Source organism: Paramormyrops kingsleyae, chromosome 23 (assembly GCF_048594095.1).
Source record: "Paramormyrops kingsleyae isolate MSU_618 chromosome 23, PKINGS_0.4, whole genome shotgun sequence".
In the NCBI taxonomy this organism is placed as follows: Eukaryota; Metazoa; Chordata; class Actinopteri; order Osteoglossiformes; family Mormyridae; genus Paramormyrops; species Paramormyrops kingsleyae.
Window position 1 is genome coordinate 9648985 of NC_132819.1, and position 24784 is coordinate 9673768.

At 53.4% G+C, this 24784-nt stretch overlaps 1 protein-coding gene across 11 annotated transcripts in view; it reads right to left on the reverse strand.

Annotated features, from left to right (window-relative positions):
- clasp2 (cytoplasmic linker associated protein 2) overlaps positions 1-24784 on the reverse strand; it is a 45843-nt gene that overhangs the window by 7756 nt on the left and 13303 nt on the right. The window contains exons 3-33 of one of the 11 annotated variants that reach the window (XM_072706089.1): positions 24494-24597; positions 23691-23782; positions 23485-23560; positions 22887-22984; positions 21597-21667; positions 20937-20954; positions 17241-17378; positions 16822-16898; positions 16636-16728; positions 16268-16413; positions 15943-16078; positions 15616-15686; positions 15470-15529; positions 15238-15315; positions 14979-15146; positions 14771-14811; positions 14444-14611; positions 14080-14106; positions 13511-13528; positions 12564-12671; positions 12424-12450; positions 9568-9741; positions 8554-8595; positions 7455-7562; positions 5981-6043; positions 5318-5424; positions 5057-5080; positions 4556-4800; positions 4413-4476; positions 2251-2414; positions 1827-1905 (exon numbers count right to left, since the gene is read on the reverse strand). In XM_072706089.1, the coding sequence (XP_072562190.1) occupies positions 1827-1905; positions 2251-2414; positions 4413-4476; positions 4556-4800; positions 5057-5080; positions 5318-5424; positions 5981-6043; positions 7455-7562; positions 8554-8595; positions 9568-9741; positions 12424-12450; positions 12564-12671; positions 13511-13528; positions 14080-14106; positions 14444-14611; positions 14771-14811; positions 14979-15146; positions 15238-15315; positions 15470-15529; positions 15616-15686; positions 15943-16078; positions 16268-16413; positions 16636-16728; positions 16822-16898; positions 17241-17378; positions 20937-20954; positions 21597-21667; positions 22887-22984; positions 23485-23560; positions 23691-23782; positions 24494-24597 (2885 nt within the window). The remainder of the gene's footprint in view (positions 1-1826; positions 1906-2250; positions 2415-4412; positions 4477-4555; positions 4801-5056; positions 5081-5317; positions 5425-5980; positions 6044-7454; positions 7563-8553; positions 8596-9567; positions 9742-12423; positions 12451-12563; positions 12672-13510; positions 13529-14079; positions 14107-14443; positions 14612-14770; positions 14812-14978; positions 15147-15237; positions 15316-15469; positions 15530-15615; positions 15687-15942; positions 16079-16267; positions 16414-16635; positions 16729-16821; positions 16899-17240; positions 17379-20936; positions 20955-21596; positions 21668-22886; positions 22985-23484; positions 23561-23690; positions 23783-24493; positions 24598-24784) is intronic. The other 10 variants (XM_072706090.1, XM_072706092.1, XM_072706091.1 and 7 more) reach the window with 10 other exon arrangements.

Genomic DNA, 24784 nt, shown 5'->3' on the forward strand with positions numbered 1-24784 from the left:
GAACAAGCAACCAATCAGGCAGAAGTCCACAGAGGAGGAGCCTGCCTATTGGCCACTTACCACAGCCAACAAAGAGGAGAAAGAGAAGATGACCCTTCAGTCGGAATGTGACCAGTTCCACATAAGGAGGTTTCCCTCTGTTTGGTGACACCAGCGGCAGTAGTAGATCACAGAGGGAGCGCAGTATAAAATTGCTTCCCCTATAGCACCACTGACCTGTGATGCCTGGTCCCACACTTGGATTTGCTCCTGCAGTGTGCAGGCATGGCGCCTGGGCCTTCTGTGGCAGCGGGGAAGCAATTTTATAGCGGCTCCCAGCCCGCAACAAGAGCTCCGTGCCGGCTTGGGGAAGAGAGAGGAGAGGGAGCCCGTTACCGGCAGGGACAGACGGGGCCGTCAGACTCACGATGGGGTGTGGAGGGATACGCAGGAGAGGAAGGACACAGCGACAGCTGAGGGACGCAGCAGCCAAAGCAGGAAGCCGGTGAGCAGTACAAACACAGGGGCTCGCTTTGGCAGGGGCAGCTGGGCGTGCCAGCAGGGAGCGGGCAGGAGGAAGACCGGCACAGGGAGAGGGCACAGGGAGCAAGACTGGCACAGGGAGAAAGACCGACATAGGGAGCGGGCGGGCAGGAGGAAGACCGGCATAGGGAGCGGGCGGGCAGGAGGAAGACCGGCATAGGGAGCGGGCGGGCGGGAGGAAGACCGGCATAGGGAGCGGGCGGGCGGGAGGAAGACCGGCACAGGGAGTGGTGGGGGCCATTCCGAAATGGGAGCACCATGAGTAAAGGGGCGTGAGGACACAGCACTCCGCAGCCTCAGAAGGCACCACAGACGGTTGGCACCACTGCGACTATGCCGATTCCTCCAGCGACGGCACTACATTCCCAGCAAATAGGTAACAAGAAGCCGTATTTTCATACAGTAAAAAAGAATGTAAAAGTCTTTTCCAGTGTTCAGTGACCCAAACTCCATGACTGTTTGGTCAGGTTCCCTACTTGACCCCAACCTGAGCCAAGTGACCTTTGTGACCTTGTCAGCCAGAGGAGTTCTCTGGTTTAGACAGCTAGACATCAGATAGACCTCATCATGCCAAATGAGAGAAGATGCAAGCAAACCAGGAGGCTCCCCTTCAAATGGCTCCTGAGATGGAATCTCCTTCATGAGCATGCAATGTTAATCCAGTCCCCCTCTTCCTGCATATAAATGGTTCTAAATTTCTGTAGAGCTACATCAAATTCCACATGTTTATTTAAGCTGTGACTGAGACATTTAATAAAACCACTTAAGACAATTTAAGGAGAAAAACAGATCAAGGTACAATCTCCTGTATCTCCACACCTGTGTGTGTGTGTGTGTGTGTGTGTGTGTGTGTGTGTGTGTGTGTGTGTGTTAGATCTAGCCCATTTCATGGACTGCTGGGAAATAAAGAATTCTTGAGGATCAGCCTTTTATTTTTGTTAACTTTACAGTAGCACTATGCGAATCTCACTCATGATTTGCCTTGTTTACATGTTCGTTGTTAACAGCTGGTGATGATGGCGATGAACACACGGCTTTATACAGAGTCACTCTGAGGCTTTACACACGATCCTGGGGCACAAGGTCATTAACAGCACTGTTACAGCACAAATGCATACAAACCTGTGTTAAGAGACACTAAAACAGGCCAAATTACGAACCAGCTGCCCCAGTGTCACGCAGACAAGAAAACCCAAACCCCATTTAGCACCTTCTGCATGCACTGCAGCACCCCCCCAGTGGCCTCAAAGAAATCACACTATCCAATACAGCAATCACTAGTCCAAGCGGGTCTTTGTGGGTACCTTCAGGTTGGGCGTCTGGGTTTGGTCCACCGTAAACCTCATCAGGATGGTGAACTGCAGGTCATTAGGGAAGGACTCTCTGTGAAGAAAGACAAGCAGAGGGACTAAACGATGAGGCACCAGATAGTGGCCATCGGGGCCAGGCAGAGATCAGGCCCCTTCCTCGTGAATTAAAGGTGAGGCACCGCAAGTTGCCCCTGCCACATGGTGGAACAGCGCCACTCTGTGGTGTGGCAGCTGCAGGGCAAGAGAAAAAGCAGCCAGGAACAAATTTACTTTATAACAAGCGGAGCACTTTCTAATGAAAGAATACAGGTCAGGATATTCAGGAGCTGCGTAGCCTATTACAGGCCAGACGGCGAGCGGCAGTGCCAGCTACTCACGATACTCGGGGGGGGGGGGGGGGGCGGGGGGGGGGACCCACCTGGTGATGTCCAGCGCCCTCTGGACCTTGGCCTGGACAGAGCCCAGCAGGTCAGCGCCCATCTTCTTCAGTAACTGGGTGAGCAACACAAAGAGCCAATCCTGGAGGTCCTCCTTGTGGACCAGGATGAAGTCCACCAGTGTCTCCAGGAACATGCTGAACACCTGCAGCAGGTGGGGGGGGGATCAGCACAGCATTAGCCGCCCAGCAGTGCGGCCCCCAGACGCCCAGCAGTGCGGCCCCCAGACGCCCTCCACTCAGTCTCGGGAATTAAGGCATTAGTATCGAACAGAGGCCTCACACACTCTCACAGCACTACCGCCAAATCGCTGAAGAGATGCATTCGACCTCTCATGCCGATAAGATCACTGACATCATAAAACGACAGCAGATCTGATACCCAGAGCTAATATAGGTGTCAAGCCCATGAAGCACAAAGGGATTCAGCCTCTATTGGTGAGGAAGCAAGGGGATTAGAAATCTGGAAGCAGGGAAGCCCATCTCCACCAGGACAGCGGCCAGGATCACCACACAGCCACAGCAGGCACTCATCAGGGCGCCCATTAAACCAAGCAACCACGCATCCGCCACTGGATTTTCTGAGATTCGGCATAATCCATACTTAAGCTGCACTTTCCTGATGCACTGCAGCGGCTGCAAGTCAGACACACAGACAGCCAGACAGACACACACAAAGCATATATTCCTCACAAGCGCACACACACAGACAGGTAGTTAAAATGGGTTAATTTCACTCCCATGCAAGAGAAAAGTCCATCACAGTGACGAAACCCACTTACTCTCTAGAAAGTTCCATGACACGTGGGCATGAGGGCAAATACATAAGAAAAAGGAGAAACAAACACCAATTAACTTCCAGCTTTAATGGTGGGATAACCGGTCAGAAATGCAGTTACCACTGAAACTGTCCGTGTTTAACCAAACCAGTGTGTCACTGGGGAAGTCCCCTCTCACACGGTGCAGGAGCATTCGGGGACAAGGGGCCAGCTCAGTCGGACACAAAGCGCCCACACACTAGTCCATTTAGCTGCCAACGGTCTTACAGCCTCTGATAAATGGAAAGTGACCCGTTATCCACTAGGGGTGTGGACCCTGCACCTGTAATGAGGGGGCCTGCTCAGTGAACGCCCCCCTACAGGAGGCCTGGGTGTGTGGCAGCAGCCCTGAAAAACTGAGCACTCAGATCAGGCCGTGCGGAGCTGAAAATGGCTACCATTATGGCAGGGGGTACTGCACTCTCCACGTCAATGATGCCTGCAAATATCTGCAAAAAAATCCTTTAAACTTTCCCCCCACGCAGGGGACATTCAGACAGACTAATGCACGGGGCAAACACAGAAAAATGAAAGAAGAACCTTCAGCTAGGATCTGTCAGAGCTGCATGTAGAGAGTGAGGTGTAAGTGGGTCAGATGGGTGTGTGTGTCATGTTCGACAGCTAGGAAGAGCGCTGTGGAGGGGTTACTTCAGGGCAGGGACTCCGTGGCAGGAAGGGAGGGGGCAGCTCAGTACTGAGTGACCCGACGTCCGCACCTACCACCCTAAAAGCCCGAAAGCGGAGCGGAGCGGAGCAGAGAGGAGAGAAGAGGGGAAGGCGACAGGAGAACAGGAGGTACCTTAAAAGAGGCTGAGCTTATACCGGATTCTGCCGGACCAAAGCCCCTGCTCCCCGCTTCTAGCTGAAAGTCAAATTGTTCACCGTTCATCGTTTGCTGACGACAGCCATTCAGAGGTCAAGTGGGGGGGGGGGGGGGGTAAACAAAAACAACAGGGCAGTAGAGGAAGAACTGGGGAGAAAGACGATAATCGGCCAGCGTGTCGAGGCGTAAACAACTGGCACTCGGTCAGAGGGTTAGTTGGTAGTCTCTGCTAAGGCGCCTCAGGTCAAGTGTGTTACGGAGGTGAGTGTGTTACGGAGGTCACCGGGATCACGCTGGATGCTGTGTGCGGCGGGGGAGGGGGGTGCAGTTCGCGTCAATCCCGTGTCAGTCCAATATTGCCCCCACAGGCCCATGCCAAGCATGCCCATCCACCCACTTACAGTATGGCCCCGGGGCTCAAACAGCAAGACCCCCGTCCTCCACTGTCGGCAGAATCCGGTATACAATCAACCGGCGAGGACGGCGCGCATGCCAGGGCATACCTTGCTGTGCGGGTCGGCGAACATCCTGGTGAAGATCTCACAGAGCCTCTTCAGCTCCACGCGGCTGTGGGGCAACGGGACAGGCGTTAGTCGGGGAGGTGTATGTTCCAAGAGGAGGCGCAGGACAGGAGGAGGTAGTGTACCTGAGGGTCCTCTGGCTCTTGAGCAGGCTTTGGAGGCCCAGCAGGCCCTCCTTGCGCTCGGACCAGTTGGCGCTGGCACAGCGGTTGAGCACCTCGGCCACGTCCTCCGTCTGCCGCATGTAGGTGGGCAAGCTGCCGTTTCGCGAGCTGTAGGAGCGCTCCGAGCAGGCGCTGGAGGCGTCGCTGTTAGCATCGTCGTCGGAGTACATGCCGTAGGTGTCGTAACGCCGCCGCCCAGCCTTCCGCTGTGGGGGTGAGACAGACAGGAGAACCAAATCAGGCTCCCCTTCAGTAAGGGTATCAGAAGTATCAGACACTCATGCTGAATCACAATGCTAACAGCAGAGGGAGCCAGTGAACCCCGAAGGAGACCCACTAACAAATATACACCTATTTATAAAAACAATGACAATCAGTCACCAGCTTGAGAAGCAACCATCTCTTTCATAGGCCGCAGAGAAGTTTATGAAGAGAGTGGGGGAAAATAAAAAATAAATCTACCTTGGTCCTCATGTCTCCTAGAAGCTGTCAGCGTTAGCGGGAGGAAGAGAGCAGTTAGACAGCGGTTAAGTGGGAAGAGGTAGTGAAGGAGGCCAGGCACACAGACGGCGGCATACAAACAGACCAACCCCACCCCTAAAAGCAACAGCGACCCCTTGTGAGGAGGAACTGTATTACACATACGATACAGCAGTACAGGCAGAGAAACAGGGGAGTGTTAGCTAGAGCAGGCGTTGTGGGAGCTGTCGGGCGGGCCGGTACCAGGGCATCAGCCAGAGCCTCCTCCACGTCGGAGCCGGTGTTCAGAACCCGCATGGCGCTGACCGACGAGGACAGGCGGCCCGCCTGACTGATCCCGTAGCCGGTGCCTGAGAAGAAAAACAGAGGCCTTAACCCCGGGCACAGAGCGCCTCCCACAGGTCAGTGAGGGTCAGAGCCCTGTGCTGACACGGAAGGGTCTGCACAGCCTGCTGAGCTGGCTCCGCCTGCCATGTAGACAGACCCAATCACCTTCCGGCCCACTCAGAGCCCCAGGTGACATGACATCCCACATTTGTGCAGTAAAACAAAGAATGGGTGACTCAAGATGGCAAAACAATGAAATTAAAGACCCATAATAATGGATGGTAGAAACCCCAGACTTGCTCACCCACAGTGGGATTCAAAGAAACCCATTTCTGCCGTGTTACAGGACGGGGGGGGGGGGGGGGGGGGGTGGTCATAAAGACTCATAGCCCTGGTTTATTTCCCCCAGGTAGCGAAAAGATCGAAACTCATGGATGCAAAAGGGGCTCAGAACAAAACCATGTTAAAATGCGAAGTGAGGCTCAAAAAAATCCATGAAGCTGAATGATGCAAATGAGAGGGGAAAACATGGTGCTGAAAACTGAAGCTAAGGACATGAAGGTTCTACTCAGCCTTCACCTGCTGCCCCAAAAACGTCGGGCGCGTGGAGGGCGCCAGTGGACCGGGAGTGATGTCGCGAGGCTGTAACGGAGAATCACAGAGCCCGCGCTGGTTAGTGTGTTTGTGTGCAGGAGGACAGGGGGTGTGGGATGCTGCGCCATGGAAGGAGCATGGAGGCTGAACCAGAATCATGTGACCAAGATAAAGCAACCTGCCGCTAAAGGCCCGACGGGCGCCAACGCGACCTGCCGCTAAAGGCCCGACGGGCGCCAACGCGACCTGCCGCTAAAGGCCCGACGGGCGCCAACGCGACCTGCCGCTAAAGGCCCGACGGGCGCCAACGCGACCTGCCGCTAAAGGCCCGACGGGCGCCAACGCGACCTGTCGCTAAAGGGCCGACGAGCGCCAACGCGACCTGCCGCTAAAGGGCCGACGAGCGCCAACGCGACCTGCCGCTAAAGGCCCGACGAGCGCCAACGCGACCTGCCGCTAAAGGCCCCTGCTAGACGCGACACCCTGCTACCCCCCCCCGTGCGCCGATGCGACCCCGTGCTAAAGGCCCAGCCGTGCGCCAACGCGACCCACCACTAATGCCTGACGCTCTGCAAACATCACCCATCGCTAACGTCCAAAATATCGCCCTAATCTTACAGGAACTCAATGGGGGCACAGATTAGGGTGACCACCTAATCCATGTCAGGTGGGACACTATGAGCTACAACAGGATTTGTAAACTACCATTTCATACATTTCAATTAAAAGGACCAGGATTTCACTTAAGCACTGGGTATGCTGATTGGTCAGTCTCCTATAATCATGCATATGTGTCAGTAATGTTAATGCGAAACAGCTGGATGAGTCTTTCAATCTAGGAACTAACCAAACATTTTAGCAGAGCACAGAACCCTTTCAGCTTTAAAGTAGTTCGTAAAAGCTGAAGTAGCTCATAGTGTCCCTCCTGACATGGATTAGGTGGTCACCCTAGCACAGATATATTTTCTGACATCTCATGTGGCTCCATCTATGTTCTCCAAGGTCTACAACACTGACACTTAGATGTTCAGACTGACTCAAGAAGCTAAGATTCAGTTTAGGTGCATCGATCCTTTGAGACGACAGAGTGACCACTGGGCTATCTGCAGATGTTCGAGAGCCTAGTCAGGGTCACAGCATGAACGCTGTTAGTTACCAGCAGGATCTGAACCAGCACCTGTACAAAATGACCAAACCACAAACTGCAGAGGAGTGCACTACATTTCTCCTTGTAAGCACAAGAATACTTTAAAAAGGGGAAGAATAGAGCATAGTGCTGAAAGAGAAGGGAGGGGAAAGCTGAAATCAATCATAGGAATTCACAGGGATGACAAGGCTTCCCAGAGGCAACGGCAGGGGGGAGGAAAACTCACGATGGTCCCAAATCCGGATTCGCACTGTGATTGGCCTCGTTTGGGGGTGGGCTCATGCAGGGTGGGTGGGGCAGGCTGGTACTCACCGAGGGGCTGGAAAGAGCGCACAGGACTGGTGTCCCGGCTGCTCTCGCGGCTGGCCTCCCGGCTGCAGCCCTGACTCATACTAGGCCGAGGGATTCGGCTGCCTCGCGCTAGCGGCCGCGGCGAGCCACGGGAAAGCAGAGAGCAGCAGTGAGGAAGACAACAGAGAAAGGAGGAGAGTGGTCAGAACAGACACAAGGGGCACTCACTGCACAGTAAGACAAGGACAAAGGACCTCAAGGCAACAGCACTGCCTCCAACCCCTTTGGAGAGAGAGAGAGAGACAGAAAGACCACTGGAACAGGAACTGTATAAGAACACACAGGTCAGCTGGGATGTGGGGAAACACACACACACAGGAAATGAAGGATGGCTTCTGTTCCCGCAGATAATCCTCACCCTGCATGTCACATTCCCTTTACCAAAGCACATTTAATAAATAAGGGAGAAACAACTGCAGACTAACATTATAAAAAGGAAGAAAACAAGAAATGATTAGTGCTGGTAGCAGGGAGGAGGCTACAGTTCCAATTATCCAATCTATTTAGTAAGCTAGAGGCGGCGTGGGCAGACGCCGGCCCACTCCGGGTGTCCTGTGGCAGGGAATGCCGGCTTCGCCTGGCAACACACACTCCGGAAGGACGAATGAAACGAGGGCCGACGTGGCACTGCCCCTACCGGGCAGCATCTTCTCCTTCACAGGCCACAGACGATACAACAGAGCTTCAGTCAAACCCTGAGCTGTTACTGCGCAACTGCGGGGCGCCGTTTTCTCACACCATCGTTTAGGAAAATCATCAGCCCTTATGACCACTGATTATGCGCAGAGCAGGAGACAATAACACCCCATGTGAACATGCACCGCTGTGGGTGACTCGAGGATGAGAGGCCCGTTCATGCAGAAAATCAGCTCAACCAACACAGAGCAAGTAGGCAGCAAAGATCACAAGGGACAAGGAGCCGTCTTCAGCATTTAGCTCAGAAAGTGCACTTCCTACCACAAACCTCGCCACTGGTCTTAGAGACATTAGGCGGCATGGCGGCAGCGGCCTGTAGGGGGTGCGGGAGAGACCGAGTCGATGAACCGCGAGCTGCTCTTACCTCCAAGGCTCCCGTTGTAGTGCTGGCTGAGACTGGAGGGGGCTTTGTATCGAGAGAGTAAAGTAAAGGCAGATTAGAAAAACATAGAACCTGTAGCAGCTCTCAAGCCTAAGCAAACACATCAACACATTTATGCTGAAAAGCCATTCAGACCTGCGAAGAAGCAGCAAATTTTAAGCAGCAACAAAAAGGGATCATAAGGGATGATTCTACTGGACGAGTGACACCAGCGGTTGCGCCTGAATGTAGTTAAACCCCACGAAGTCCAAAGAAAACAGCCGGTACCTGGGGTCTGGAGCCCGCAGAGAGATATGACAGACAGGAGTTAGGCATGACTGCAGAAGGATGAAAATGCTGAAGGAGGGACTCGAATGACTCAGGAGGATCGGAGGTCAGAGAGAACAGAGAGGAAGTGCTGAGGGCAACCTCAGCTGGACCCAGAGCCGCAGAAAACACAGGAAGCCCCGCTGCTTGTGGTTAGAAATACTTCGGGACAAAGCTAACACGACCACAATCATTCATACTCAGCCGGGTGCCACAACCCGCGTCGCTACGCAAACATATAGTAAGATACAAAATGCTGCACTATGGAGCGAGTACTTTTAGGAATGCAGGCTTCAATATCTTGGTATCTTCACAGCCAGCAGTTATTTTAAATCCTATTATCTGTGTGTTAAACTTAATCAGTGCAGAGGAGATCAACTATACTTGGACTAGGAGGCAATGTGACTGACTCTCTCTCTCTCTCTCTCTCTCTGATAGCTCTGCCCCTCACAAGGAGTTAAATGAAACCCCGTCCACCAGGGGGCGTACTCATCATGGTTGAGAAGCAGTTTACAGTTGCAAAGCAGGAAATTAAACATGGGAGACTCCTGACTGTGCTTCTTGAAGAGTGGCACCCAATCAGAGGGCATCAGAGGGTGAAGCGAATGGGGGAGGAGCATCAGCCAAGAAACAGCAGGGCGACCAGTGAGATGGAAGCTGAGGAGGAGGGTGGGGCTGCATGCTCCTTACCGACAGAGAGGCGGGTGGGGCTGGAGTCCCGGCTGCAGCCCTGACTGCGGGGAATACGGCTGCGGCGCTGCGACGAGCCCGGGCCGGCCTGGACGCGCTGGGCCCCCACAGAGCCGACTGTGCTGAGGGCCGTGCTGGCCAGTACCCGCCCTGGGGAGCCCGACCGGCTGCCCGCTACAGGAGGACAGGGGAGAGGGGCAGCCGCATGAGAGACCTGTCTGACCGGGGAGAAGGGGGCACATCGCCCCCCAGGGGAGAGAAAGCTGGGCGGAAGCTGTGCAGAGCCGGGCGCCCCTGGGGCAGCCAGAGCGCATGGACCCGGGGGCAGCCGGCTCTCAGCTACACACCCGCCTATCTCCAAGACGACGACTGGGGAAAGCCCATTCCTAGACAGTACAGCGCAAAACCCTGAAAGAACACTGAAAATATACATTTTAAAATAAATGACTAGCGACGCACCAAAACAAATGTACCTATTTATTTATTTATTTATTTTTTAATTCGGCTGAATAGCAAAACCAAAATAAACTTTTGTTAATTACTTGATCATTTATGTACCGACTTGTTCAGATGAATGTATTCGGTTAATTTTGCTTTTGAGTTTATCAATTAAAAGAGATTATGAATGCAGGTGGTTTCATTTGAACAAATGGCAAAAAAAAACAAAAAACAATGAACGTCAGCCTCCTTCAGCCACCAAGACGAGTGCGGGCCTTTTGTTACTGCCGAAGCCCCATTAGTGTCAATAGCAGCGAATCCGACACCCTAAACCAAAAAGGTTCAATGTTCCCAATACAGCGGATGCTCCGTCATGAAATCGTAAAGCTGAAAACTCCACATCCCACTGGAGCCTTTAGTTCCATTCTGATTACATTTCCCAACTGGAACTGTCATTTTTCTCGTCGGCAGACGAGGAATACAAAGCAAAAGTAAATATATAACATAAAACAATGTTATTATGGGTTTTACAGATTTTTTGGATCGACAGCAACTCCAGCTGTGGAGATTATGGACCTTCCCGTTGTTTTCTTGATGGATGAACGTTATGCTACGGCGACGGCCCACGGGCAAAAGCGAACGAGATGCCGAATCACGCTGCAGATGGCCGGTAAGCTGGTGGCTCTAGAAAATTCCGTTTTTTGCTTATTCAGCCGAATACTTTAGTTTGCCGAAATTTCGGTGCAGCACTAATCAGAGCAGGGAGGCTCAATCCAAAGCGGCTCTTAATTCTTTCAAGGTTTTTTCCTTTTTGGATCTAACTAAAGGAATCATGAAAGGAGAGAGGACACTGCAGGATGCAAACCTACAGGACGCCTCCAGAGCAGTGAGACCTCACTGACCGCACTGCACTGAGGCAGGAGCCTCAGTCAGGGCCCAGCAAGAGAGCCTGCAGTACCAGCGACCAGGTGACTGCTGGAAGAAAGTAACCCCCCCCCCCCAGCATCTGCCCCAGGAAACCCCCCACCGAAACGACTCTCACACTGGGAGACCCAGGTTATAAAGACTGTGGATTAAAGCAGAGTTATTAAAACAGGTGTCCCTGAGTTAAGAGCAGAACCGAAAGCGGTTACTTTGATTTTACCTGTGCGTGTACAGAAGGGAGTCACATAAATGAGACAAGCAGTGAAAATGAAGCAGAGCAGGGACAGGGGGTTTCCAGCATGCAGTGCAGGGGCAGGCATAGGGCCCCCCCCTTCAGGCCAGAGGCACTGTGTGTGTGTGTGTGTGTGTGTGTGTGTGTGCTTTTTTTTGGGGGGGCATGAGTGAGTGGACGCACACACAGATACACAGATAACATACAGAAGCTCTTACCACCGACAGGGGTAGCAGACTGAGATCCTAAGCGGGTGTCAATCATGGGGCCGCATTTTATCCCCAAAATGAGCAGGGTTGGGTTTAGCCAGTTAAGCCAGGGTGGGATTGGGGGGCAGGGAGGAAGCGGGGGGCAGATTAATTAATGGCAGCAGGGGGCACAAACAAAGCAGTGCTTTATTAGGATAAATAAAACAAGGACACAATGAATATTAGTTTAATACACATTAACAGCAGCAAAATAAATGGGGGGGAGGGGCAGAGCAAGCGAGGCAAAGCAAACACACAAACGGGCGCCGTGCTGTAAACATACTGTCTGACACACAAACGGGCGCCGTGCTGTAAACATACTGTCTGACACACAAACGGGCGCCGTGCTGTAAACATACTGTCTGACACACAAACAGGCGCTGTGCTGTAAACATACTGTCTGACACACAAACGGGCACCGTAGTACAGCGCTGTGCTGTAAACATACTGTCTGACACAAACGGGCGCCATACTACAGCGCTGTACAGTAAGTATACTGTGACACAAATGGGCACCATACTACAGCGCTGTACTGTAAACATACTCCCTGACACAGACACACACACTATACTGTTAGACCATCTCTCCAAAGTAGCTTTCTCCATTTTATTCATTTTTTATTAAATTTTATTTCTTTTTATTTAAACCCTCCCCAGTGCAGACCTGTACACAAACCACTTGGAAGCTGGATGCGTTTGCCCTGACTGCACATTACTGCAGACTGGATGGGCATGTAAATAAGGCCTTGGCAGGTGCGGAAACAGCCGCACACTTTTCTGGAGGCCAGGAGGGACTAAGAGCAGCTTTATGCTGCACGGAGCCAACGAGCGTTTGCTGCGTGTCGTCAGGTAGGGTGACATAGCGACACGAGCAGAAAAGGGCTCTGGGAAGCCGCACACTTCAGTGGAAAAGCATGCAGGAAGCTACACCCACCACAGCAAAACAGTGAGTGCCCGTAAATAAACAGAGCCAGCCGAGACAGATCACACACACGCCCAACACAGGGCAAAATACCTGGGGTACAATCAGATTCATCAAAACCTACAGGCACAAAAAAAGCCATGAATCAACTTATTCTCAGGAGACTAAAGGCAGTTCAGGCCTGGCAAAGGCTACAAGGCCACGGCATGCCGGTGGCACATAGGCATACTTACGTTGTGACTGGGAGACCACCTTGCTGCGAGTGCGCCCCCTGGAGTCCACTTGGCTGCTGCCCGCAGTGCTCGGCACCGTGGAGAGAGTCTGCTTTGTGCGCAGACGACCTTCGGGACAGACAGGTGTGACACGGTTACTTTCTCAAAGTGGCACCAAGGGGCACACTTTCCAAAGGGCTCATCCACACTGCGTGCTTCACTGTAAAAACTGGAGTATTGCTCCACCAAGGCTTCTGCCATTGAATAGTCTGAGACTGGGAGGCCAGGTCAGAAGATCATTCTCTGGCAAATGCCCTCGGATAGTGTAGGAGAAGCCAACCGCCAGTCAGCCAACTTATATTGACATATATTTGAACCGTATTTGCACTGTGTGTTTGTAAATGAACTTTAGAGACCTCATTGCTGTTTGCAAAAGAATTTTCGCTAAAAATCAGTACATCTCATCTTAAAATACCAGCCCACTCCTACTTTTGTGGGGTTTGTTGTGCGACAGCAGCAGGTGATGCATTTTTAATTAAAGCATTTTCTTCCATCAGCATCTTCGTTCTCAAAGAATAGCAGGTTAAATCCTCCATCAGGAGAAGACCCAAGCCACCGGTTCCATCATCAGGGTTGAGAACATTAATCCAGTGTTTCCCAAACTGGTCCTCGTGGACCCTAAGACCGGGATCTGAGGGTGAGCAAAAATGTGGACTGTCTGGCAGGGATCTGAGAGGGAGCAAAAATGCGGAGGTACCCTGAGGACCGGGTTGGGAAATACTTCATTAAATCAGCCGTGGAAAGACTGGCAGGATGTCAAGGGTTGTGAAGCAAAGGTCTGAACTAGTCCTGTTAGGCAGGTAGGCCAGCAGGGTAGGGACACTACAGGGTTAACGCACTAGAGCAGTTACAGAAGCTAAACCTACTACACTCGATCATGACACGCAGAGATGGGGCTCTGTTCTTACCCTCATCGCAAAAGGTCCCTAAACAGAGAGAACAGGATCGTCTGTCAGTCAGAATGAGCAGCTACCAGAGTTGTGGTTCTTATACAAATATTTCTGCTTAAATCACCAGTTGAGTTTAGCTACGCTGCTGGTATGACGAGCACCACGCAAGTGAAAATCAGTCTGAACACAGTGAAAACATCTAGTGATTTTACAGGAAGTTACAGAGTTCATCTGAGGAAAATGACAAGAATATCAAGACTCACTGTTAGAAAATAAAATCCACATGTTCTAAAGGCACAGAAACAAACCGAAGTCATTAGTAAGGTGCACAGCATTGCGAGGTCATGCCTACGAGGGCAGGGGTGCCCAGTGACAGAGGCGACAAACTCCTGGGCAGCTCGGCGCGACCCCCCCCCCCCCAGCCGCTTACAGAATCACACTCCTCCGGCGTGTTAATTCCCTTTGATCAGAGCTTATTTATTGACACTCTCATCACCACTAAGTATTAATGTAGCCACCCAGACAACGGGCTTCTCAGCAGGAGCAGCAGCAGGGGGCAGAAGCGGGGAGGGGCAGCGTGTTCTTACCGTCCAGCTTATCAGACGAGCCGCCGTCTGCCATGCACGGAGAAGAGAGGAGAGCGAGTGTGTTAATGCGAGAGGCAGATGCAGAACCAAGAGGCACATGCACACACACATGCATGCACGCAGGCACACGCACAGAAGGACAGAGAGGCACACCAGCAGCCACTGCTCTGAGAGTCAGTTCTAGACAGACGAGAGGACAAGTTGAGAGAAGACAAGAGAGAGAGAATCACATGCTGCAGGTAGCAGATGGAGGTTCCAGACGCTGTACCAGTAAAAGCTGCCTTTTCTTTAAGGGACCCCAGACCCTGCAAAGGCTGGGGACGATCAGGACCCCACAAGCACCCCCAATGCCACACTGACTTACCCAGAGAAGCGTAGGAGCCCGGGGGCAGTCCGGAGGCACCCAGCCGGCCGGTGCCCCCTGTATGGGCAGTGAGGCGGGCCTTGGCTCCGGCGGCGGCGTTGACATCCACATCGCTGCGAGAGCGCTGCAGCGACACGGGCGAACCCGCCGCCTTGGTGCTGGCCGGGACTACAGGGGCGCAAGACGGGCCAGGGCAGTTAGACGGGACGGGCTGCTTTTCAGCACGCGCACACACCGCTCAGAGAGCCGGGCCGATCCGAAGAGCCCCGGCACCGTGCCGGCCACCAGGACAAGCACAGACCACAGGAGGCGATGGCGGGATCTCACCTCTTCCAGGAGCCGCAGACCACACGGATGGCGAAGGCCGGCTGGCGAGGAGACAAGAGCCAAATGAAAAGGAGCGGTCAGCACAGGTACGCATGGGCCTACAAGCAGTCTACACGCCACAGACGCGTCACACACTCGCCGGAGTGTAACCGCACAGCAGGCCGCGGAGCCCCAGCAGAAGGCCGAGAGCAGAGCGCCTGACTCTTACTTAAGACTCTCCTGCGAGCTGGAGGAGGAGCGGTCCGACTGTGGCAGCGAGGTGGCGCTCCCGGCCCCCCGCAAGCACGACTGCAGGTTGCGCTGGTAGGACGCCTCCAGCGAGTTGTACAGAGAGTCCGCCTCCGAGGGGAAGTGCTGCCGCAGACCCCAGTATGCCCTGAAGAGGCAGCAGAGAGCAGGGAGTCTCAGTAGAGTGACAGGAAGAGGATAAGGTACACGGGGTGGGGGCGGCAGGGGCTTGAGCGTACTTCCTGGCCTCGACACGAGCCTCGGCGTCTGCGTCCCGGATCCCCTTCTTGATGCTGTCCACCAGCACGGCGGTGTGCCTGAAGGAGACGGACAGAGACAGGCGGTCTGTACAGCCCCACAATCGTCACTATGACAGTTTACAGTCAGCTGTGTCGACAGATTCCAGTATACAACTGCACCGCCATTACTGGGTACCATTACAAGCTGCTCACTGGTCCAGGACCTGCTCACCTCTCCAGGGAATGAGTCTGCCACTCCTGCAGCAGAAGGTCCAGGAAGTCATAGCAACGCCTGCAGGAAACACAACATCATCATCGACCACCAACGGCGACCCCGGACTGGAAGCAGGTCACTTAGGGCCACATTAGAGAGCTCACCGTCTGACGGCCACCGATTTGGAGGTGCAGTTGCTGGTGATGAGGGGGATGAGCCTGGGGACGTGTGTGTGCTGTGGGGGGGAGCAACGGTAGTCAGGGGGCGCCGGAGAGCAGGAGGGCAGACCAGCGCAGCCCCACCGTGCAGCACGCTCCACCGACAATCACACAGCACAGAGCAGCATCCAACACAATAGTCACAGGGTCACCACTGGCCTGCTGAGTGTCCGGTATGTGGAAAGATCTACACGTACAAAATGAAGCACGGCAAGCACGGCGAGCCACCGACTGACCCTCTGGGGGGGGGGGGGGGGGGGGGAGACGACTCACCCGGATGATGAAGCGGATGGCGGCCACACCCGAGGTGGCCATCACCTTGGCGCAGTTGGGGATCAGATTGAACAGGATGGGTAAGATTGCTTCTGCACCATGATCGAATCTGTTAGCCAGCACTGTGGACAGGTGGCTGTGGGGGGGGGGGCACCAGAAGGCAGCAGTGAAAAGTGAGGGGACACAAGGCCGGTCCTCTATTGACCAAGGCAGCTGAAGCCCCCCTCCCCCCCAGAAACAGGCTGGGTGCTCATTCCCATCTAACGTTTAACCCCAATACCGGCTTAAGGAGCACCACCGTGACCCCTGACCCGGAAGCACTCACGCCACAGTGATGCAGGCCTCGCGCACCACCTGGGAGCGCAGGTCCTTGGCCGACAGCTTGAAGGCGCCGTCCAGCAGGCGCAGGTGCTGGTAGAAGCAGTCGTAGTCGGTAGCCCCAGCCACCAGCAGCGAGCGCACCTTCTTCAGCTGGGAGCCACAAAGGAGACGCGTGAAAACCTCACACTCACAGAGCGCTGGAACACGGCAACAAATTAAAGGCATGGTGCAGAAAAGGACGCCCCAGACTATATCAGATAATTCAATGCTATGTTCATGCTAGGGACTTGAATCAGCCAATGAGATTGCGACCCAAGAGAAAGATAAGCCTAACCCTAACCCCCAAATCAGAGGCTTCGTATGAGCCCTCACCGCATTCGTGCGATGATCCCAGTCGTGCTTGTCATCAGACAAAATCTCACGTATCTTGTTCAGGTTGTCCTCAAGGTCACGGGAGGAGTAGATCTACAGGGAGAAGTCGGTGGAGAGCTTGAGTGTCCCAGGCAGAGATCCAGCAAAGGACATGCAGCTCCCACACCCAGGAGAGCCCATATCTACCTGAACAGTAGGCACATCTGTGAAGGCCTTCTGGAAGTCGTCTTCATCCACGGCCCCTGCCACGTCCTTGGATGAAGCTGTCAAAAGGATGAGGGGCTGTGAGCCTCTGCCGGCTGAGGCCGCGGGCGGGAAGACGCGTGGCACGAGGGCCTGCCCGCATGCCAGTGTGTGCGGCGGGTCACATGCAGCCGGGTGCCGTTGGCACCGTTTTGGCCAGATCAGCACACTGAATCAGCGTCGGAGCGAGTCAGTAAGCTCTCTGTGCTCTATAAATCAACCCTGACCATTAGTTGCGTCAATGTATTCCAGCCCTCAAACGGCAGCCACCTCTAACCCTGGCCGATTAACGAAATCATTCTTTCTTGCTGGTTTAGCATGTATGCGTGTGTCATGCATGTGTGTGTGCGGCGCTGCTCCACCTGCGCTCTTGGCAGCGCTGCTGGCACTGGGCCTGCGGGCCGCATTGCCGGGCTTCCGGGTGGCCGGGACCTTAAACACCGACTGGCCAGACGTGGACTGGCTCCCATCCACCGAGTCGTCGTCGTCAAAACTCTTATCTGCGGGGGGAACCATCAATGCAGAAAGTATTAGGAGAGGGGAGCACGACGGGGTGAGTAGATTCCTGGTGCCAGCAGAAGGTTCTGAGAGCTTGACGTGCCAGGAACAAACGAGCACAAGAAGCGTCTCACCATGCTGCCAGACCACAGACATGCTGCTGTCACCGTGACGACAGCAGCCGCACCCAGGACTGCACTGGAACCCACATGAGCCCAGAGGACCCCAACTCATCACACCAAGCACCACCACCACCACCACCCAGCAGTCAGAGAGCGTCCAGGTTAGGGGGAGGGGGCTCTGCCTGCCGCTCACCCCACAGACTCCCATCCTCACTGGTCCTGACCCACGACCACGCTCCCTCCACTTCCCTGCAGAACAGCCCAGCAGACGCCCCATTGTAACTGGGCTGCCTTCAGACATTCAGCACTCGGCCAGCGGTGACTGACACGCGCTGCACACTCACTCGCGTCTACACACTCACTCGCACTACAGGGCCTTCACTGTAAGATTTCCCATTTCGACCATTGAGGGTGGAAGACAAACTGATGAATCATCTTCTCAAACCGTCAGTGACATCTTTAAAAATATTTTATGGTCACTTTTTCCTTTTTTGACCCAAATAAATGGTTGACATGCTGACCTGTGTCTACACCAGGGTTCTTCAACTCTGGACCTCGATTCCAAACTAGGGATGTTAACCGATGACCGTTTGACCGGTGGTTGACCGTATCAACGTTAACCGGTCAAAGTTGTCGGTAGTCGGTTAAAAAAAAAAGTGATATCTAAATTAGGCTATTATAGACAGTGGACTATACGCTACTACAGTTAGCCATCTCATTCCTCATCTTTTTGTGTTAAGTGAACAAATCATCCCTCACACTCAATTTTTCATAACTCGCCTGTTACTTAATAAACCAATAAAAACATTTGCCGCGAGGTCACAGCGTTTGGGTTCGCGCGCTCACAAGTAGGGGTGCACCGATTGCAGTTTTCTGGCCGATCAACGATCACCGATCCTTAGACAACCTTACCTGCCGATCTCGATTTTTTTTTTTGCCGATCTTGTTTCTTTCATAACTAAAAGACAATTACTTCAATGTTTCCATTTTTATTGAGTAAATTGATATGAATACTCACAAAACATGAGGTAGTGTCCTCAAATATAAATGAACATATAAATGAGCATTGCTGTTTGAACTACAAAATCATATTTTTTCTTCCAGACTTTAATTTCTCTAATTTTGTAAAAATGTATTGGGCGGGCGGGAGGGAGGCAGCCTGCACTGCACCTCTCTCGGGAATGGGAGAAAAGGCTGATTTAAAAGCATATAACTAAGATCGGTGGATCTCATGGGAATATGGTCGATTTCTGATCCCCTCAAATTAACGTGATCGAGGCCGATAGATCGGTGCGCCGATCGATCGGTGCACCCCTACTCACAAGGTTTGCGAAAAGTTATTAGAAGGCACACAGTGAGTTAGACCTGCCTTGGCCGGTGCGTCTTTTACGCATTCTGAAGGTGCCTGTTTTATCCATTGGTTTTATCATGTTGCAGTCTATTAGGCAACATTCCGCATAAGATGGGCTTAGATTTGGAAATACATTACATCTACATTTCAGTGGTAACCGATAAGGTGATGATGATCATCATCTTTCTTTATTATGGTTAGCACTACCTCAACTAAAGCGGCGTCTCTTCGGAGCTGTCACTTTCTTAAATGAGCCGTGGCAATGTTTCAAATGAGCTTCTAACCTAGACAAACGCCTTTATTTTCAAAGCGATCACCTTGTACCCAAACCATTTGAAACTAAGGAGCCATTTGTCCTACGATTACATACAACAAGCTCTTCGGCGCCGCGTTTGCGGGACTCATGTTTCGCGCTGTAGGGGATTTTAAAAAAGTGACGTGAGTGGCAGTGTGTGTGTGTGTGTGTGTGCGGGAGGCAGAGCGGCAGAGAGATGCGACAGAGTTGCGAAATTGCAGGCGCGGCTCGAAATGGCTGTTATTTCAAATAGCGTACCATATTTTAAACTAATCGGTTAACCGGTTTCAACCGGTTACTGAGGCTCGGTGGTCGGTCAAGAAATTTTTTAGTTTTCGCCATCCCTATTCCAAACCCAGGCCGTGTTCTCAGTTCTCCTAGGTAGTGGTTTAATAATTACTGACTCTGATTGGTCAGAGGCTTCACACCTGACTGACAGGTAAAGGAAGGCTGGAAAACCAGCAGTGCTCGGACCTCGAGGACCAGGAGTTGAATAACCCTGCTCTATACTCTCTCTCAACCTTGTCCTTGGGGACCCTCAGACAGTCCATGGGAGCTGGGAAGGAGCAAGAACATACTCCGTCTGGGGGTGACCGAGGACAAGGTTCAGAAACACTGCGCTACAAAGGGCCCACAGAAGCAGATTTAAATGTGACAATCAAGACTAATTTTTTCTGAGGTTTGGGTCTGAAGTCTGGGTTCACTGATTGAAATTTCCCTGTAGTACACAGTTTGTCCATAAGAGGGCAGCCACAAACCAGTTCTCCATCAGGGCCTCTTTTCATCCAGGAATTCCCCTCTGAAGGCAAAGTGACTACATGCTAAACCACCATCAGCATGCAAACCCACGGGCTCCGCGCTAACCGGCCTTACCAGCCAAGCCAGGACACAGCAATAGCTCACATGGAAACCAGAGATACAAGTGTGGGCAGTGGTGGCTTAATGGTTAGGGAAGCACACTTGTAATTGAGAGATTGCTGGTTCGAATCCCCCTGAGTTAGCTGCCCCCTGCTATGTCACATATGGGTTAAATGCAGGGGACACATTTCATCGTTGTGCACTGTGTGCTGTGGTGTGTCAACAATGACCACTGATCACCAAATTCTACTAATTAATACTATTTTAAATCCGTTTCTGCAGCTCTCGCAATCAAACAAGCCCAAGCTTAAAGGCACAGGACACTCAAACACAAGACCAGCAGGTGAACTTCGAACCTCCTGAGACAATGTGGGAAACCCAAAAGAGTAAATAATTAACACTGTCATTTATGCACAAAGGGACCATCTGGCTTATAGCAGAGAGCAAAACCATCTCCCCCAGGGAGCTTTTATTCTGACAGAGCAATGACATCACAGCTCAGGAGCACCGGCTATTCACACAGAGTCAGGGTGAATGGAACAGGCCGCAGGGCGATGGCCGAACACCCCCACGCACCACTGCATTTTTCACGAGCAGAAAAACACAGAAGTGAAAGCTGATGAATTTAAGCGGGAAGTGAAACAGGACAGCAGCACACAGGAGCCCGTGGGCCAGGCCGCCAGGAGCGTGTGTGTGTGTGTGTGTGTGTGTGTGTGTGTGTGCCTGTGGTCCCTGCTACCTATTCAAACACCCAACTCACACACACACACAAACCTCACCCAGCAGGACCACGACCCACACACTGACCCCAACTCCCACCCCTCAGCGCCCGTCATGGCGACTCAGCCCAGCCCGGAAAGCCTCGGACAGCCCTGAGAGCTCCCTGACGGTGGTGACACTCTCCTGCTCACCCTCACGGGCGGCTCACACTCACCGTCTCCGTCGTCCTCCGCTGCCATGGCGGTGCAACCGGGAGGAGAGTGGGACAGAGAGGACCACGGGGTGAGCGGGCACCAGTGAGCCAGCGGGCACCTGTCTGCTCCCTCTAGTGCCCGATGTGGAGCAGCGTGCACACATACACAAGCACAGCCTCCCCCCACCCCCCATCTGTGGACAGCTTCACTGCTTTCAAAATAAGAGTCCCATGCTGACATTGGGCTCCGCTCCAACAGAAAACCCAGTCACCCCCCCCCCCCACCCCCCAGCTGCTGCGTCAGCTTGTCTCCCGGGTCCCAAAGAACACCCTCTATCACAACTTACCTGTGCCAAACACACACACACACACACACACACACACACACCATGTCACATCACAGCACTGGCAGCAAACAGGCTAGCAATCTGTCTGACACTGATCTGATGTGAGCAGCATTTTACCTGGCAGAAGGCTGATCTTTTTCTGCCAGCTCAGTACTCCAGGGTCACACTGGTTACGGCGAATGCCATAAAACTACCATAACCAACCCCTCTGTCCAAAAACACAGGGTCAGGCTCACTGATAAGGCCCGCAGCAAAGAGCAGACACTGCCGTCGCTCGGCGAAGCCTCACACTGGCATGGAACCCCCCCCAAAACGAAGCAAGGACCTCGCTTACCTTGGGAGCAGGTCAGAGCCATGTTTCCGGAATTCAGGGCTTCATCAAACTTGCTGAATATGGCCTGCAACCTTTGGGCAGAGGCAGAGAAAAGGCAGGAGAGTCAGACAGGAGGGCCGGGTGAGGCAGAGAAGAGGCGCGAGAGTCAGGCCGGGCATTATCTAGAGGGAGGGGACATCGCCATCCTCACACTGGGGGGAAACAGGTTGTATGAGATCAAGTAATCAAATGGCACATATCCTTAGAAAGTAAGAAAGGTCAACTCTGAGTGCCCTTTTACAGGGAACTAATTCATACACTGACAAAAAAAAGCTGAAAGGTCACTGCAATGACACTGCAAATTCCACATAACATGATCCAGTGAGGCTGTGACACGGGGAGCCTGCAGCTTTCGAGGCAGGGGACGGAGCAGCAGGACATGCCAGGCCGGGTAGCCGGGTACAGACACACAGGACAGGAAGACGCAGCGAAGGTAAACCGCTACGGAAGAGAGTCACACCGGGAAGCACCATCCTAACAGCCACGTCCGACTGGGCTTCCGGCATGAATTACCGGGGGGGCAGAGCTACAGGGTGTCTCCTCCAAGCGTGAAGCAGAGCGCGGACAGCGGGACGCTCGGGGGGGGCGGGACGCTCGGGGGGGGACGAGGAGACTGCAGCCCCTGAGGCTTTTACAGGGATTAAAGAGAAGCTGCTTCCCACCTTAGAACGACCACGGGACCGAAACGGAGCGATTTTATTCCTTCCTGGAAATACCGAGGTTCAGCAAAGAGCCCCCCCCCCAAAGGGAGGTCAGGGCAGGTCCAGCGCCACCTCACAAGCAGCGTCACTGGGACGCAGAGCTGCTCCATACTGGTTGCCCCGTCGGGACCATGGAAACACACAAACAATGAGCTCCGGCCCGGCGGAATCCGAGCCCCGTGACGTCAGCCTGTTATGCAGGTTTCCCCGAGCAACCAGGCAAACAGCCCCATCCTCCTCCTCAACAGGGGGGGGGGGGGGGGGGGGGGGGAGCCGAGAGTCCCTCTAAAAAGACGTCTGACACTCTGTACTAACTGCTGGTGTACTAAGTGTTGCCGTTTCCTGTGGCAGAATGCAGAGGCCAAAATGTTTGCAGGAAATACCCACCTCTAAAATGAGGCCTCAGAAAATGTTCCTGTCTCTAATGTCAAGCTTATAGGGATGAACATAACCCATTACTAATAACTGCAGGCAGGCGGAAGACTGGAGACGGGTGACTGGCGTCCGGCGCGGACGGCCTGCATTTCCAGCTGCAGGTTATATGCCTTACCGTGCGGCAGACAGGCCCCTCTTGCTGAGGTCTGCTCTCACTTTCTCTCCGACGTGCCGGTACACGTCCACCAGCGTCACTGTGGCCGTCTCTCGAACCTGGAACAGAGCACAGCATGGATCGCACCGGCCACATCAGATCAGTAGGTGGCGCTCTGTGGTAGTGAGGAAGGCCAGACATGCAGGCACAGGGAGAAAAAGGTGCCGGGACCCATGGAGAGCCCCAAGAGTGACCCATAGGGGGCGACGATTCACAGTGGTGTCTCCCAGAGCAGAACACCAAGGGGGGCTGAAATGCTGCCAATCAGCACGTGTTTGCATCACAAGTGACCTCACAGGCTCAGACAGACGGAAGAGAATCCAAACAGCATCGCAGTGACATTTTACTTATTCAGCAGGCTAAGTGATGTACATTTTTGAGAAAGGAGTGTCAGCCAGTTCCTGGAGCTATCGGAGAGTTAAGGGCCTTCACTCAGGGGCCCAACAGCAAAATCACTCTGCTGACCCTGGGATTTAAACCCGTGACCTTCCGATCACTGACACAGTGAGAGTGAAGAGGCACAGCCACGCCAGGGTACCCAGCCTCCCCAATAACTCACCTGCGCGTTCTGGTCTCCGGTCAGCGTACACAGGAAAGGGACGATCTTTTTGAGAGCCAGGGGCTGGGCGCCGTGCCTAAGGGGGGGGGGGTCAGGCAGCGTTATGCGCACCACAGCCAGCAGAATGACCAACAGGCCAGCAGTACAAGTATTTACTGAGGACAAGCGGTAAACATGGAACACGCTTAGCGCAGGGCGACACTTACGTGTTCAGCGTGGCGCTCAGACACAGGCAAACGCCCTCCCGGCTGCGGAAGTTCTTGTGCTTGAACCCAGGGAGGAGTCGTTCCCAGATATACTGTCGGGAGGGGGACATTTATAATTCAGAAACATAACTGTGACAAGAGCGGGGGCCACAGGTCAACGTTAGCGACAGACAGAGTGCCCCCTGCTGTCCTCTGTATGAAACACAGACTATTCTATGCTCCCACCCAGGCAAAACGTACAGGCCATATTTATGCAGAGCCCTGTAGGCGCAAACCAAATTCTAAACAGGACAGCAGTTTTAACTATTTAACAAAACTTTGCAAAGCTGGGGATGCAACTACACATTTCCTGCAAAATAAAAGTCCCTAGCAGAGGGAGTCACATGTCTGACAGATCAGACAGCGGCTGCTGCCGGAGACGGCTCCCCAACTGGGGTCACAGCTCGGACCCGGGCAGGACCGGCCACCGGGTCAGCAGAGGCTGAGGGTGAGAGCCTCTTGGGGAGGGGGCCATCCAGCATTCACCTCTGGCAGTCCTTCAGGGAAAAAAAAACCACCCACGCAGCCCCTCATATTGCTCTACAGCACCACCTGCTGCACGACTAAAGGGGCACAAAGAAAAAAGGGCCGGTCTCCTGAGATGTGTGAAAAGCGGAGGAGACCTGCAGTAGCCTGGTAGGGTGGGGGTGTGAGAACGTTCTCTGCACAGCACGTGGCCTGTATGACAGAAGGTCACCGCTGAGTGGCGTCACAGATGGCAGGTCGAGCACGCAGACGCAGTCCCCACCCCCAGCCCGACTTACCATGACGGGGGCGGTCTCCTCTATTATCCTGAGGATGAGCGCCTGGGCCTGATCCCGGACCTGGTCTTTGGAGTCGCCCAGCCTGTCAATCAGCGCCGGCAGCACTGCGGAGGTAAGAAGTGCACATTTATCTGCGGTAAATAACTCACCTACGACGTGGACCATTAAGAACAGACTCACCCCAGGGTCACGGGTGAGAGTCTTTAGCCTAACATTACTTCTTAAGCTGTTCACCGCCCCCAAAGCTCGGGATCAGAAACACACGTAAATTTACTCCCCGACAGGAATTTA